The sequence below is a fragment of the Lampris incognitus genome, chromosome 4, assembly GCF_029633865.1.
Source record: "Lampris incognitus isolate fLamInc1 chromosome 4, fLamInc1.hap2, whole genome shotgun sequence".
Lineage (NCBI taxonomy): Eukaryota > Metazoa > Chordata > Actinopteri > Lampriformes > Lampridae > Lampris > Lampris incognitus.
This window is the reverse complement of record NC_079214.1, coordinates 26,551,752-26,565,627: the sequence shown is the minus strand read 5'-3', so window position 1 is coordinate 26,565,627 and position 13,876 is coordinate 26,551,752. Positions and strand designations below refer to the sequence as shown.

General features: G+C 44.1%; 1 protein-coding gene across 1 annotated transcript in view; it reads right to left on the bottom strand.

The window, feature by feature from the left end:
* dmxl2 (Dmx-like 2) overlaps positions 1–13,876 on the bottom strand; it is a 59,737-nt gene that overhangs the window by 22,590 nt on the left and 23,271 nt on the right. Inside the window, exons 17-30 of the mRNA XM_056279244.1 lie at positions 13,655–13,763; positions 13,351–13,470; positions 12,901–13,128; positions 12,445–12,731; positions 12,033–12,205; positions 11,254–11,908; positions 10,718–11,047; positions 10,512–10,631; positions 10,021–10,156; positions 8,982–9,092; positions 8,541–8,710; positions 8,291–8,388; positions 7,663–7,828; positions 6,849–7,113 (exon numbers count right to left, since the gene is read on the bottom strand). Coding sequence (XP_056135219.1) covers positions 6,849–7,113; positions 7,663–7,828; positions 8,291–8,388; positions 8,541–8,710; positions 8,982–9,092; positions 10,021–10,156; positions 10,512–10,631; positions 10,718–11,047; positions 11,254–11,908; positions 12,033–12,205; positions 12,445–12,731; positions 12,901–13,128; positions 13,351–13,470; positions 13,655–13,763 — 2,968 coding nt within the window. The remainder of the gene's footprint in view (positions 1–6,848; positions 7,114–7,662; positions 7,829–8,290; positions 8,389–8,540; positions 8,711–8,981; positions 9,093–10,020; positions 10,157–10,511; positions 10,632–10,717; positions 11,048–11,253; positions 11,909–12,032; positions 12,206–12,444; positions 12,732–12,900; positions 13,129–13,350; positions 13,471–13,654; positions 13,764–13,876) is intronic.

Below are 13,876 nucleotides of genomic sequence, written 5' to 3'. Positions count from 1 at the left end.
CTCCTCCGAGACGAGCGTCGTTAGCATGATAGCAGACCTCAGGGCAGAGATTAAGACGATCTTCGCGGTCCTGGAGGCAAAATTGGATAAAATACAGTCTGCGGTGACGGAACAGGGTCAACGCATCAAGTCTTTGGAATCAAACGCCAACCTACAGGGCCAGCGCATCAGTAAACTAGAGGAACGACGTGAGGCTCTAGCCGCAAGCAATGCTAGGCTAATGGCTAAAACAGTGGATTTGGAAGGACGGAGCTGCAGAAACAACTTCAGAATCATCGGCCTCCGTGAATCCATTGAGGGGCCAAGACCCACTGAATTCTTTTCACAACTTTTGGTTGAACTACTGGGCGAACAGAATCTCTCGGTACACAGGGCACTTGTTGCTAAACCGCAAAACGGAGTGAGGCCACGGCCTGTGATTATTCGCCTACACCGCCACCGGATCAAAAACCAGATTATCAGGGAGGCTCGCAAACGTCGGGGTAAATTACAATAGCGTGGCTGAACTGTACAAATTTTCGAGGATTATACCCCAGAGGTGCCGGAGCAATGAGTGAAGTACCGACAAGTCATGTCGAAGCTGTACGATTTAGGTCTCAAGCCATCCCTGCTTTAAACGGCTCGCTGACAAGTCACACCTTAAACGGGGCTTAACAACGGCTCTCCTCGCCCGAGGAAGCGGGAACTTTCGTGGCTGGCTACCGGCAGAAATGAAGCGCTGATATTAAACTCTGGGACACCTTACCAAAGTGTGGTTGAGTATGTGCTATATACCTTGAGTGGACTACTGTTGCTCGATTTACTTAATCAGAAGTTTATGAATCTATAATCCTATTTACTTATTTGACATTATTTGTTGGTCTGTTGTTTTTTTCCTGTTTCTATTGTTTTTTATTGTCTTTCTTATATCCATGTTTTTTTGTTTGTTCTTTCATCGTGTGTGCGTGTGTGTGTGTGTGTGATCTCTATGTATTTGACCAGTGGATTTCTTTTGCAATGGAGTTAGTGTTAGAACTCATACACTGTACAACCTAGATTTCATTCACAACTGTTTATTTTTATATATTGTTATACATTTTTGGGGTGATAGTTTATGAAGGGTGGATACTGAGGCGTCTCGGAAAAGAAATAAAATCATCGCAGAAAGGGAAGCCATGGCTGGTATTGGGGAGGTGGGGAGGCCGAGGGCGAGAGCGGGATGGGACACAGGGATGGGGTGGTCGACCTGGGAGCAGTCGGCCTGGGAGGTGGAGGGTGGGACGGTATGGGGAAGCCGAAGTTATGTGTGGGGGAGGACCTCTTTGTCTGTTTTTTGTTTGTTAAACAACCTCACTTTGACTATGTCGCTTATATTTTGCCATATTGTTTTCAAGTGCTTCATTAGGGGTCCAAGCAGCGAAGCTGGTGGAACCCTATTGTATTTGTTAGGATTATTATTATTTTTCTCCGCTAAAAGTGTGTGAGGCTCAGCAACCGTAAGTCCTAGACCAACCAACTTTGGTACGTGGATTCCTATGGCCCCCCACTACTCAGGCACCACAAATCACATATGTCAGCCAGATGATGGCGCTATAACAAAGGGTCATGCGTAATTCCCACACCATAAGTCAGATCAACACAAAACTGCATAGACCTATGCATCTGAATGTGCTCTACAACTTTGTTATTGGGACCACATATGTCAGCCATATAGTTTGCCCGCCATTTTGACTTGTATTAGTTTGGGCGCGGTTTCTCAGCTAAAAGTGTCTGAGGCTCAGCAACCATAAGTCCTAGACCAACCAAATTTGGTAGGTGGATTCATACGGCCACCCACTACTCTGGCACTACAAATCACCCATGTCAGCCAGATGGTGGCGCTATAACAAAGGGTCATGCTTAAAAGGCCATAACTCCCACAGCATAAGTCAGATCAACACAAAACTTAATCGACCCATGCATCTCAATGTGCTCAACAACTTTACTATTGGGATCCCCTATGTCAGTCATATAGTTTGCCCACTATTTTGACTTATTTGGTGTGGAAGCGCTGCAGCTCTACATACCACATGCCAGGACACCTGGGTATAACGACATACTTTTTCTTTTTACGGCAGTCGGCTAGGACGCAAGAAATCAGACACCGTCTGGTCCAGTTTTGGAAACTCTGGCACATGTTTCTGATGCAATGGAAGTGTTACGACATTTTAAAAAATTACGGTAATCGTCTAGGACACAGGCGACCCAAGTAATCCGACATTGTCATATCTTGTTGGAAACTCAGGTAGGCTACTGTTTCTGAAGCAAGATTCTTCAATCTTTATTACATTACCAACAGCGGTTTAGTTTCATGTTGAAATGGTAGTCTATTACAGGCTAGGTGTATAAAAGGCCCCTACGTATCATAGCGTTAATTATTTACGTTGGGTGAAGGTATATGATCATGAGGACAAAACCATTCAAATTGCTCCATAGGGGGCGCGACAGTGCCAATGCTTGGACCCCTCCCAACGCCGCTTGTGGCTTTAATTTTTCCTGTTTTTTGTCTCTTGCATCCTGAGTCAGGTCAAATGTCTCTGAAGTCATGGGCTATATATCATGGCAAACGTGACTGATGTGGTGGCTGGTGGTGGGCAGGCGGTAAGGATAATTTCACTAAACACCAGTGGGTTAAATTCCTCACTTAAACAAACAAAAATTCTGACACATTAAAAACCTAAGCGCAGACATAATGTTTATTCAGGAGACACATTTATGCAACTTTGACCAAGCGAAGCTAAAAAGGCCTTGGATTGGACATATTTTCCACTCTAAATTTAACTTGAAAACGAGGGGCACTGCCATATTGGTTAGAAAAAATTTGAATTTTACATTTAAGGATGTAATCAGATTCGAACAGCCGGTATGTCATAGTCATTGGTATACTCTATCAGAAACCAATTGTATTAGCATCTATTTATGCTCCCAACTGGGAGGACCAAAACTTTATGAAATTGCTGCTGTCTTTATTCCAAATTTGAATTCCCATCTATTATTACTAGGAGGAGACATGAACTGTGTTATTGATCCAATTCTTGATAGGTCCAGTACGAGACCAATAGCACCCTCCAAAATGGCCCAGACTGTCTCTACTTTTATGGACCAATATGGTTACATTGACCCTTGGAGAGTCCTGCATCCATCCACAAGACGGTACTCCTTTTTTCCCACGCACACCGCTCCTTTTCGCGCATTGACTATTTCATTGTTGATAAAGCACTCATCGCATCAATTGTCTCCACTAAATACTCCCCAATAACAGTCTCAGATAACTCAACCGTGATCTTGGATGGACACTTCGACGTTAAACCCAAGGGATTTAGATTTTGGCATTTAGACCCCATTTTACTAGCAGAGGCAAGCTTCTGCAAATACGTCTCTGAGTCAGTTAAATTTTTCTGTGAGACCAACCAAAATGAAGAGACTTCTGCATCCCTATTATGGGAGACCCTCAAGGCTTTTATATGAGGCAAGATTATTTCATATACAGCTCACGCTAATAAACTCCGTAGAGCACGTCAGCAGGAACTAGAAACATCCATTACAAATATTGACAATCTGCTCTCAACCAATCAACACCCGATTTATAAAAGATAGGATGACACTTAAAACCGAGCTCGATCTTCTACTGACGGGAGAGGCCGAGCGACTCCTCCTCCACTCCCAGGGGTCCATGTATGAACATGGAGACAAAGCAGGCCATCTCCTGGCCCATCAACTAAAAGCTAGGGTAGCTGCAAATCAAATCACTCCGATACGGGATGGGAAAGGCTCAATTATATCTGACCCAAGCGTTATAAACAACATTTTTAAAACCTTTTATTCCCGGCTATACACCTCGGAATCCCCAGATGACGATACCCAGCTTGCTTCATTCTTTGAGAAGCTAACCTTTCCCAAGATTTTGACTAGTGACCAGCAGATGCTTGATGCCCCGTTAAAACATAGCGAGATAAAAGAAGCAATACAGTCTATGCAAAGTGGTAAATCCCCGGGACCAGACGGATTCCCGGTTGAATTCTATAAGAAGTTTTCAGGCCAACTAGCCCCATTGCTATTAGAAATGTTCAGTGAGTCGCACCGTCTGGGATCCCTACCACCCACTCCCACACAGGCCTCAATTTCTCTGATTTTTAAGAAAGGCAAGGACCCATTGAGTTGTGCTTTGTTTCGTCTGATCTCGCTCCTACCGGTAGAAGTCAAGATACTTGCAAAGATTTTCGCTCGGCGACTGGAATCAGTAATGACTTCAATCATATCAGAGGACCAGACCGGCTTTATAAAAGGGAGGCACTCCTTTACAAATATTCGAAGGCTTCTCGGCATCATTCATACTCCGCCATCTTCACTGAACCAGGGTTGGTTGTGTCCCTTCACGCTGAGAAGGCCTTCGACAGGGTGGAGTGGGCTTATTTATTTTCTTCCCTAAGGCAGTTCAGTTTTGGCACTGGCCTCTTCTCTTGGATCGAGCTACTTTATTCATCTCTTCATGCGGCAGTATGCACAAATACTCAATGGTCCGAATTTTTTTTCACTCTCCCGTGGGACACGTTCGGGGTGCCCACTCTCCCCGTTATTGTTTGCTATCGCTATTGAACCACTATCGATCGCTCTGAAGGTGGAAAAAGGACTGAAGGGGATTCGGAGGTAGGGCGCTGAACATAGGGTTTCACTATATGCCGACGATCCTTTTTTGTATGTGACTGATCCTTTAGTTAGTATCCCTCATATTATTTCAATTTTGAGATCTTTTGGTGTGGTTTCAGGATACAAATTAAATAGCCACAAAAGTGAGAGTTTTCCTGTCAGCCAATTGGCTACAGAGATATCATTATAGTCCATACCCTTCAGGCTGTCTAATGCAGGATTTAAATATCTAGATATTCAAATCACACGATCCATTCGCACATTACGGAAGAGAAACTTGACTACCCTCACAACCACAGTGAAGGCCGACTTACAGAGGTGGAGTCGCTTACCACTTTCCCTGGCGGGAAGAGTACAGACAGTAAAAATGAACACATTACCTAGATATCTATACATGTTCCAGTGTCTACCTATCTTCTTGCCCAGATCTTTTTTTTTTATTACCACAATTGACAGTATAATTTCTTCATTCATCTGGGCTAGTAAACATCCAAGAGCTGGTAGAACATTACTGCAGAGGAACTTTCCCTGAGGGGACTTGGATTGTCCAGCATCATAGGCTACTATTGGGCCGCTAATGCCCACAAGATCATGCTCTGGTTCACCTCACCTCAAAGCAGCTGGTGTAAGATTGAGGCAAAGTCATGCTCCTCTTCTTCACCCCAAGTTCTTGTGTGTAGCGCCCTACCCCTTTCCCCTTCACAATTCACCTCTAACCCCATTGTAATAGGCACCTTGAAGATCTGGGCACAGGTCATGCACCATTTTGGTTGGTCTTCCCTCCCCCAAGTGACTCCGATACGTAACAATCACTTGTTTATACCAGCCAAGATGGATCCTCTGTATTCCTTGCTAGAAAGGAGAGGTCTCCGCTACCTGGGAGATTTGTATATAGATGGTCTATTTGCCAGTTTCGATCAACTGCGTGCGGCCTTTAAGTTAGACCATCCTGATTTCTTCAGATACCTTCAGCTATGAAATTTAGGTAGAACTCATTCCCCCTCTTCCCTCAAATCCCCCCTCCTAGTGGTATAGATTTATTACTCAAGGTGGGAACCTTATTCAAGGGCTATGTCTCCTATTTCTACGACCTTTTGTCCCCAGCGGATGAGTCAGTCATCAATAAGATTAGAGTTTGCTGGGAAAAAGAACTGCAGACCACTTTTTCAGATGCTTTCTGGGAAAAGGCTCTGGAAGCTGTCAACTCCTCCACTAGTTGTGCTAGGCTCAGTCTCATACAGTTCAAAGTAGTTCATAGACTCCATTATAGCAAGGCTAAGCTCGCCAAACTTTACCCAAGCAAAGTGGATGAAAATTGTGAAAGATGTTCCCTAGCCCCTTGCGATTTGGCTCATATATGTTCTGGTCATGTCCCAAACTAACTGGCTTCTGGCATTCATTTTTTAACATGATTTCAGAGATTTTGAAGTTGAAAATCTGTCTGTCCCCTCACATAGCAATCTTTGGTAGACCCCCAGACAAAATCACTACAAAGGCTATCCAATCTAATGTTATTGCCTTTGCCTGTTTAATCACCCCTAGAAAAATCCTCATCCTTTGGAAATCCTCTCAGCCACCCTCTATTAAAGCATGGCTACGGGACATTTTGTTTCTACTTAAACTGGAAAAAATAAAGTTTACACTGAGGGGCTCCTCTGATAGGTTTTACTCTCACTGGAAGCCATTGATTGAATATGTTGATTGAATATGTTGATTGCCTCCCTCCTGGCGAGGTGGCGCCATAGAAATCGGGCTTGGGCCGGCCTGGGGTGAGTGAGTACCTTGCGGATTACTCACCACATACACAGCCAGCAGTTGCCCAACCTCATAAAACCCAAAAAGGCCATTAAAATGGCTCAGATGCAAGTACAGTAGTTATTCTTTTATTTATTTACTCACGTCTTTATTTCATTTTATTTATTTTGTATTTTTTCAATCTAATTTTTTTCTTTTTTTCCTTCTTCTTTTGTTTCCTTTTTCATGTTTATATTTAACCTATTGTAATGTGGTTTAATACTGTTCCAGGAAGGGGCATGCGGGAAGGGGAAGGAGTAGATAGAGGGGAGCAGGATGTGGATAAATGGGATTTGGGGATGTTAAAATGTAAAAAAAATATCAGTCTTTCAACTGCAATTGTTTAGTTTGATTTGTTTTCCCTGAAAAAAAAAATACATATAACTGACCGGGGTTCTCGTCATCCTCTTTTGGAATACGCTCCAGCAAAGTGTCCAGGGCTCGAGTGTAGTCTTTCATCATCCAGAAAGCAATGCTGCGGAGGAAGGGGTCTGGATGGAGCTTAGAGCAATGGTAACTGCTGCCGTCCCTGTTACAACCGAGGACCTTCTCATAAAGCAGGCCCTGGCAGGTGGATGAGCTCTCGAAGTCAGCCTCATACAGCCTGGCTACTATCATGGCTAGCTGGAGGTCCTCCATCTTCTCTAACAACACCTAGACACCACAAGAGTAAAGCAGAAGAGAGTAGAGACAGGTTTAAAACCCTGCTTTTACAAAAAATAAAAAAACCCATGGTGAATGAAATGTTGCAATAAACTGATGTGACAGGAACTTAATAAATATATGATTCAGAAATTATTTTACTTTGAGCTAGCAAGCACTACTGATATAGCCTAATGGAGTTTCAGCATACAAAAGTCACTCCACTATCCTGTTTTTGCTTATATGTGTATTTTGACTGTGTGGTGTGGCACACTTGGGCCAAGGCAGACTATGCAGGCTATTTATGTATCTTATCAGTAGTGTTTAGACTCCTCTCCTGTGGTTTAAAGGCTCAGAGCTGGAAATTATCCAGCACTACAAGCAACATAATGTGACACTGTTACTGAATGTGTTATTTCCATTCTAGCCACAAAATAAACAAAGGCGCATACATATTTACACCTTCTATTGTACTTTCATGAACCAAGTTTTCACTGCAAGGACAATCACAAAAATGGAGCACGCTAAATAGTTATGAGTTATGGCATGGTTTATCCACACCTCTATGGCATCTTTGAGTGATCCCGCTAGAAGAAAGAAGGCGGCAGACTGTTCAAAGCGCTGCTTGCCCAGCAGGGAGAAAGCATTTTTTAGAGCTGCCTTTCGCCATCGATCTTCAGTGAAATTATTCTTGAAAAACTGAGTCATTTTCTCATCGTGCTGGGACCTGAGAGAAAACACACAAGTTGCGGTCACATAAAGATCTTTACTGTAAAAGATAAAAATTGAAGTCATACGACCAGTCAGGGAATTCAGAGACAACAAAATTGTTACCCTTTAACCAGACTCTTCTTCCAACCCAAGCTTTTATGGTTGGTTTTATGCCATTTCTTATGCTATTTTATGCTTTTAAGCCTCATATCTGTCTTTTATTTGCCTTAATTGTCAAGCAAATTTATAATATTTTGAGAGCCACAGCCTGGCAGCTTGTCCAGCGTGTCTCCCCGCCTACCGCCCAATGACTGCTGGGATAGGCTCCAGCATCCTGTGACTCCGATTGGGATAAGCAGATTGGATAATGGATGGATGGAGAACTAATTAATAATAAATCTATTATAAAACATTGTTAATTATCTTAACTACTCAAACTAGAAAAGGCTCTTGATTGCATATGAAAATGCTTTCCCACCGGAAAAGGCCCCAGAGGACAGCCTTCTTCTTCATGGCCAAGTAGAACAGAGCAGCATCCAGCGGGTCATTGTTTCTCTGGAATGCAGCTTTACCTATCTGAATTCACATAGACTATTGTTAGTTACACAACCTGTCAATCAATCAATAGCTTTATGTACATTGCATAGATAAAGGAGCAGGGGTTCTGAATGTCATGTGAATCTCAGTAATAAGGCTATGTTGGTACTGGTCTGGAGGTGTCCTGATACCTTTTCCACCATCTTGCGCAGTGTGTTGATGTTGCGTATCCACCAGCCCACCCCTACAGCCCTCAGCTCAGACCACTGAGGGTCCCCTCTTTGCATGGCTGGAATCATGTTAAGCATCTCCTCCTCTGCCTCAGAGTGGAAGGCCCAAGCAAAGTGGCATGTTGACAGGCCTAACAGAGAAGAAAGAGAACCAGAGAGAAAGGGGGCAAGAAAGGATTAAAGAGAGTGAAAGAAAAAGGAGAAAGAGAGGCAGTCAGAGAGTCAGCTCTGCAAGTTAACTGCACAGTATATCTGAAATGATCAGTCACAAAATGTGACAAGGCAGTGAGTGTCATAATGTGGTTCATTATGACAATGCAGGAAATCTAAAGACCCTTGTTTCCATTTAATAGCTCATGTCATTGTAGTTCAGCAGGCTGTATGTCAGTGGGTGTGTTTTACCTTGGTGGAGCAGCTGCATGCGGTAGAGGGGGGGCAAGGAGGTGAGCAGACAGGTGTGGAGACGCATGGCCAACAGGTACCTCAGGCCACACTCATCTAGAGTCTCACCACCTGCAGAAACACACCAGCCTGATGTTTTAAACCTAACCATGGCAATTTCACTGATATCAGTAGATCATCCTATTCAATAAAAATGAAATGTTGGCAGGCTTTGTGCAAAGGGAAAAGACTTTTAAAAACTTGGTGTAACTCTAGTTCATGTGTTCCTGTCAGAGAGGACACGACACTTGTCCCTGAACCTTCTTACCCTCTCCGTGCTTACTTAGCTCTGGAACAACCTGCTAATGTCTTCTCCTATAAAGACTAAATAAATAGGATGGAAATTCAGTGGAAAAAAGACAGAGATATGTGTGTTTAGTAGGTCTAGTGGTGGACGACTGCTGTGTGTATTGATATCCAGTTTAAGTGCGGTAGGATAAACATTGCTGTTTATGTTAGCAACATTTGATGGCTGTAGATAATAACCATAACCAAGGAACATAGAATCAAGGAGAAATGATGATTAGCTTTTATTTCTGTAACCTTTAGATGGGTTTTCATACAATATGATCTCTTTCTAAGGGCATCTGATGGACTTGCAGACACCCAGGCGCGCCAACACACCAACATGACTTCAGTGGTTGCCTGATGCATGCACAGCTATTACACACGCAAAAAAAAAAAATCAAATTCATAATGAAAATAATACGATCCTTTATTGATCCCTGGGGAAGAATAATCTTTTTGCCTTCCACCTCCACTGGGAAGTCAGAGACGAGACTAGGCTTCAGGTATGAAACAACACCCCTCGAACTGGAAGGGATACAGTGTTTTGCTCTAAGAGTGATAGATGAGGTAGATGTTTGCCCTCAAACTGGGTCCTTTGTATGAGGGATGGTCTCTCCAACTACTATGCTACTGGGCCGCCCTAAGCAACTGTTGACAGATATTATTACAGTCACATGTGCACACCAACACAAACAAATATACACATACAGACCTGTGTACTTTTGGTCGGTGGAGCTGGTGACCTCAGAACTGGTAGTTGCCACAGTATCAGCCAGAGCCACGAGGAACATTTGTTCCAATCTGGTCAGCCCTGGCAGGCTGGAGTGCATCAAGTGACTAGATAAAACCTGGATAGACACAGAGAAGCAGAGAGATGAGTAGAGGAAAAATTGGAGTTGACACAGACAGAACCTCCATAACAGGTTCCTTAGTGGAATCATTTTTTTAATAATGCATCTACAAGTATCAATAACCATTAACATTTGACAGGCTGTATCACAGGATCTGTAATGTGTTATAAAAATTGAGTTCCATGGAAGATTAAGGTTCAAGGAAAAATAACTGGTTATAATACTTATACTTGTTTTTCTTGAAATAAAAAAATCACATCAGTTATCATGCTAATTCTATTCCCCCAGAACCAATTTGTAGGTGCTGGTAAATATGAATGTGCACCCCTGGGTGGGAGCATCTCAGCAGTACCTGTGCATGTTCTGGTCCAAAGTAGGTGGGGCCATATTGAGAGAGGTTGATGACTCGTGACTTCTTCTCCGGTTTCTCAGTAGCAAAGCTAACAAAGTCGTCTGTGGTCACAGCCTGCACCTGTGAAACACAGATTAATTTGATGTTAAAATATCACTGGGACTTCTTGATAAAAACAAAAAGATAAATTTTCCACCTTGACCTACCTGAAAGAGGTCTGCATACTGGTCCTCTGCACTCTTCTGGCCCCCTTCGCCCTCGGCTGCTTTGGCTCCCTTGGCGGCCTCCTCCCCTCCCTTATATGAAGTGTCCAGGTCAGCAGACAGCAGGGCATAGAGGGGCAGGGGAGGGATTGAGTTGATCTCTGTGTAGTCCCTGCCTCCATCGCGACCTGCCACGATGGTATCCTTGGCTGTGCTGCCAGTCACACTGATGGTTCTGGACAGGTGCCTCCTGGTTCCGCCCTCACCTGCTTCCACATCCCTGACAATGGCTACCTCCCCAGCAATACACTTTACCAAGTGGGACAGGATAGCCTGAAATAGGGAGGGCAAATGGGAGTAAATTAATATGTCTTTGATCACATCTGATGATATTAATAGCACTAATAAAATCAAATATTCATACTGTTAATAATATTGATAGTATTTCTTTAGCACAGCTTTGTCAGTTAAAATACAGAATAAAAAATTAGTGACATCTTCTTGGAAAGTCTTGATGGATGAAGCGGAAATAGACCCACCTTAGCACGCCGAACCTTTCCCAGATCCATCAGTTCTAGCAACTGGGTGGGATGGTACTGAGGAAGAGTTGGAGACAGGGAGTGAGCCGCCTCAAATAGCCCTCCATCCTGCAGTCCTGCTGGGGCACGAAGGGCCTCGTCTACACCAGCACTCCCTTCAAACACACTTTTTGACCTGGGTCTCCCTTCAAACACTGAAGAGGTGCCTCCAGTCTGGCCCATAGATATATTGTCGACTGAAGACAAGCTGCCGTCTTCTGCCTCCCCGGGCTTTCTGTCCTGATGCCATTGAGCATACACATGCATCTCACAGTCCATGCCCACAACCAGGATGCCATCCCTCACCCAGGAAAGTGAGACAGGCAGCGACGGCGTGCCATCTACGGAAGACACCAGGTTCACAGACCTGAGCAGTATCCAGCGAGAGCGGATGCCCTGTTTGATGCTGCCCCCTAGGGGAAGGGTGATGAGAGCTACCCCCTCCTTGCTGCTGGTCTGCTCATTGACCATGCCAGAGATGCGCCCATACATGAGGATGTTGGATCCAACCCCAACAGTGAGGATGTGGGATCCATCCTCCTTAGAGAGCCAGTCCAGGTGAACATAGTGCTTGATATTGGGGGAGCTGTGATCTCTGCACATATACAGGTCATTTCTAATGTAAAAGGAGAGAACTTAAGTAAAAAAAAAAACATATACATTAAACCACAAACAAACAGTGAGTGATACGCAGCCAAAGACATAAATACAAACTAAGAAAAAAAAATTAGTGTCCTGACCTGCTGTAGACAAAGAGGTTGGAGTCAACACTGACTCGAGGGTCCAAGGTTGAAGAGGGTCTGGTAAAGTCATCCAAGTGGAGAGTCTGCTCTAACACCCATTCTGAGCCCCCAGTAGACTCACACTCATAGATGGACACGTGCATGGAAAAGTCACCTCCAGTACCTTGGGGCTGGAGGAAAGAACTAACTTCATCAAAATGTCGAACTAAAATGGCAATACTAAGCAGAGTTAAACACATGTACAAGATGAAAATCATGTATATATATATAAAAAAAAGGGTTACATATGCAAACCAGATGCTTCCTGATTTGTGAATATATGGAGGGCTTAGATCAGGAAACATTTCTCTATGCCACAGTACAATGCATACAGCAAAAAATAGCACACAGCCAGAAACCAGTCTCCCACCTGTCCCTGTCGTGGCTGTTTGAAGGCCACTGCCAGCCGGCCAGTATAAGAGCAGGACACTGCTACAGGACGTCCCGACACACACACAGTGCTATTGTTATCATCCTCCTCATTAAGCAGGGGCCAGGGCTCCCAGCGGTAAACATGCTTTTCATGCCACTCCTCGCCATCCCCCTCCTCGCCCTCCACAGCGCAGCGCCAGAACCGCACACGGGAGTCAGAGCAGGTGGTGACAATCAGATAGGGAGCCAGGCACACTGGATAGATGGAGGAAGAACTCAGATGGCCTGAAGGTAGGAGAATGAGGAGAAGACAAGAGAGTGAAGAAAACACTTTTATCTGATGTTGTGATACATAGTTTTCTTATTCACTTAGGTTCTGGTTTCTATTGCTTCATCATGGTTATGCTGTTGTGAATGAAAGTGAGTGGGCTTTTCTGAGTGTGCTTGTCCCTACCAGCAGAGGGAGTGGCCCGGGTGACCTCCACTCCATGGGGCAGGTCCAGCCGCTTGCTGTACACCAGCTTGGAGCTGAGGATCAACTTGCTGGCTGACTGAAGGTTGGCTGTGGAGGCTGAGCGGGGCAAGGGACTCACTGGGGAGGTCTCCGGGGAGGATTCAGGATTTATGGCTTGATTGGGAACCATCAACTGGCTCTGGAGGCTGTAGTCTGGAACGGGGTCATCTGGGGACGCACAAGGATGGCAATACTAGAGTGAGACTGTTGCTCAACAGAGACATACTGATTATGATAAAGAGCTATAACTTTTGATGAAGTCTTTTAAAACTAATTCTGTATTAATATTGTAATGGTGATGCTCTATAAAACCACCTAGTGATATCAAGAAAATATCTAGCTGTGACATCTACTGTTTATTCATCTGTATCCTACATACTCTACACTTACCCATGCAGGCTTGGACAGACTTGAGGTGCAGATGCCACATCTGCAGGACAGAATTCCTGTTGAGATCCTTCTCTATCACCACCAAGAAGAACTTCTCAGAGAATGGGGGAGGGTGGTATTCTGGATTTAGAGAAAAAGGCATTTCAAACCCATTTCCAAGTAGGTCCTTGCATAATTGATCACATATACAAAAAAGGAACACATCACCAATTCATTTATATCACTCATTCCCTAACATATTTATGCAGCGTGGAAATTAATAAGAAAGACCAAAGAAAAGAGGAACTAGTGATTTGTGTCCTACCCTCAGTGGAGGGAAAGTTAGATGCGTACATCTCTGGCTCTTCCTGTGGCTTATAGCCTAGAATGAAGTTCTCTTGGAACACATGCAGCAGCTGGGTGTTAGAGCCACACTAGGGGGAATAACATAGGTTTCACTTCAGTTAGTTGTCAGAAGAGATCAGCGCTTAAAGGGGTGAGCGGACGTCTATCCGGTATTGATCTGAAGTGTTCGTGGTAAGAAGAG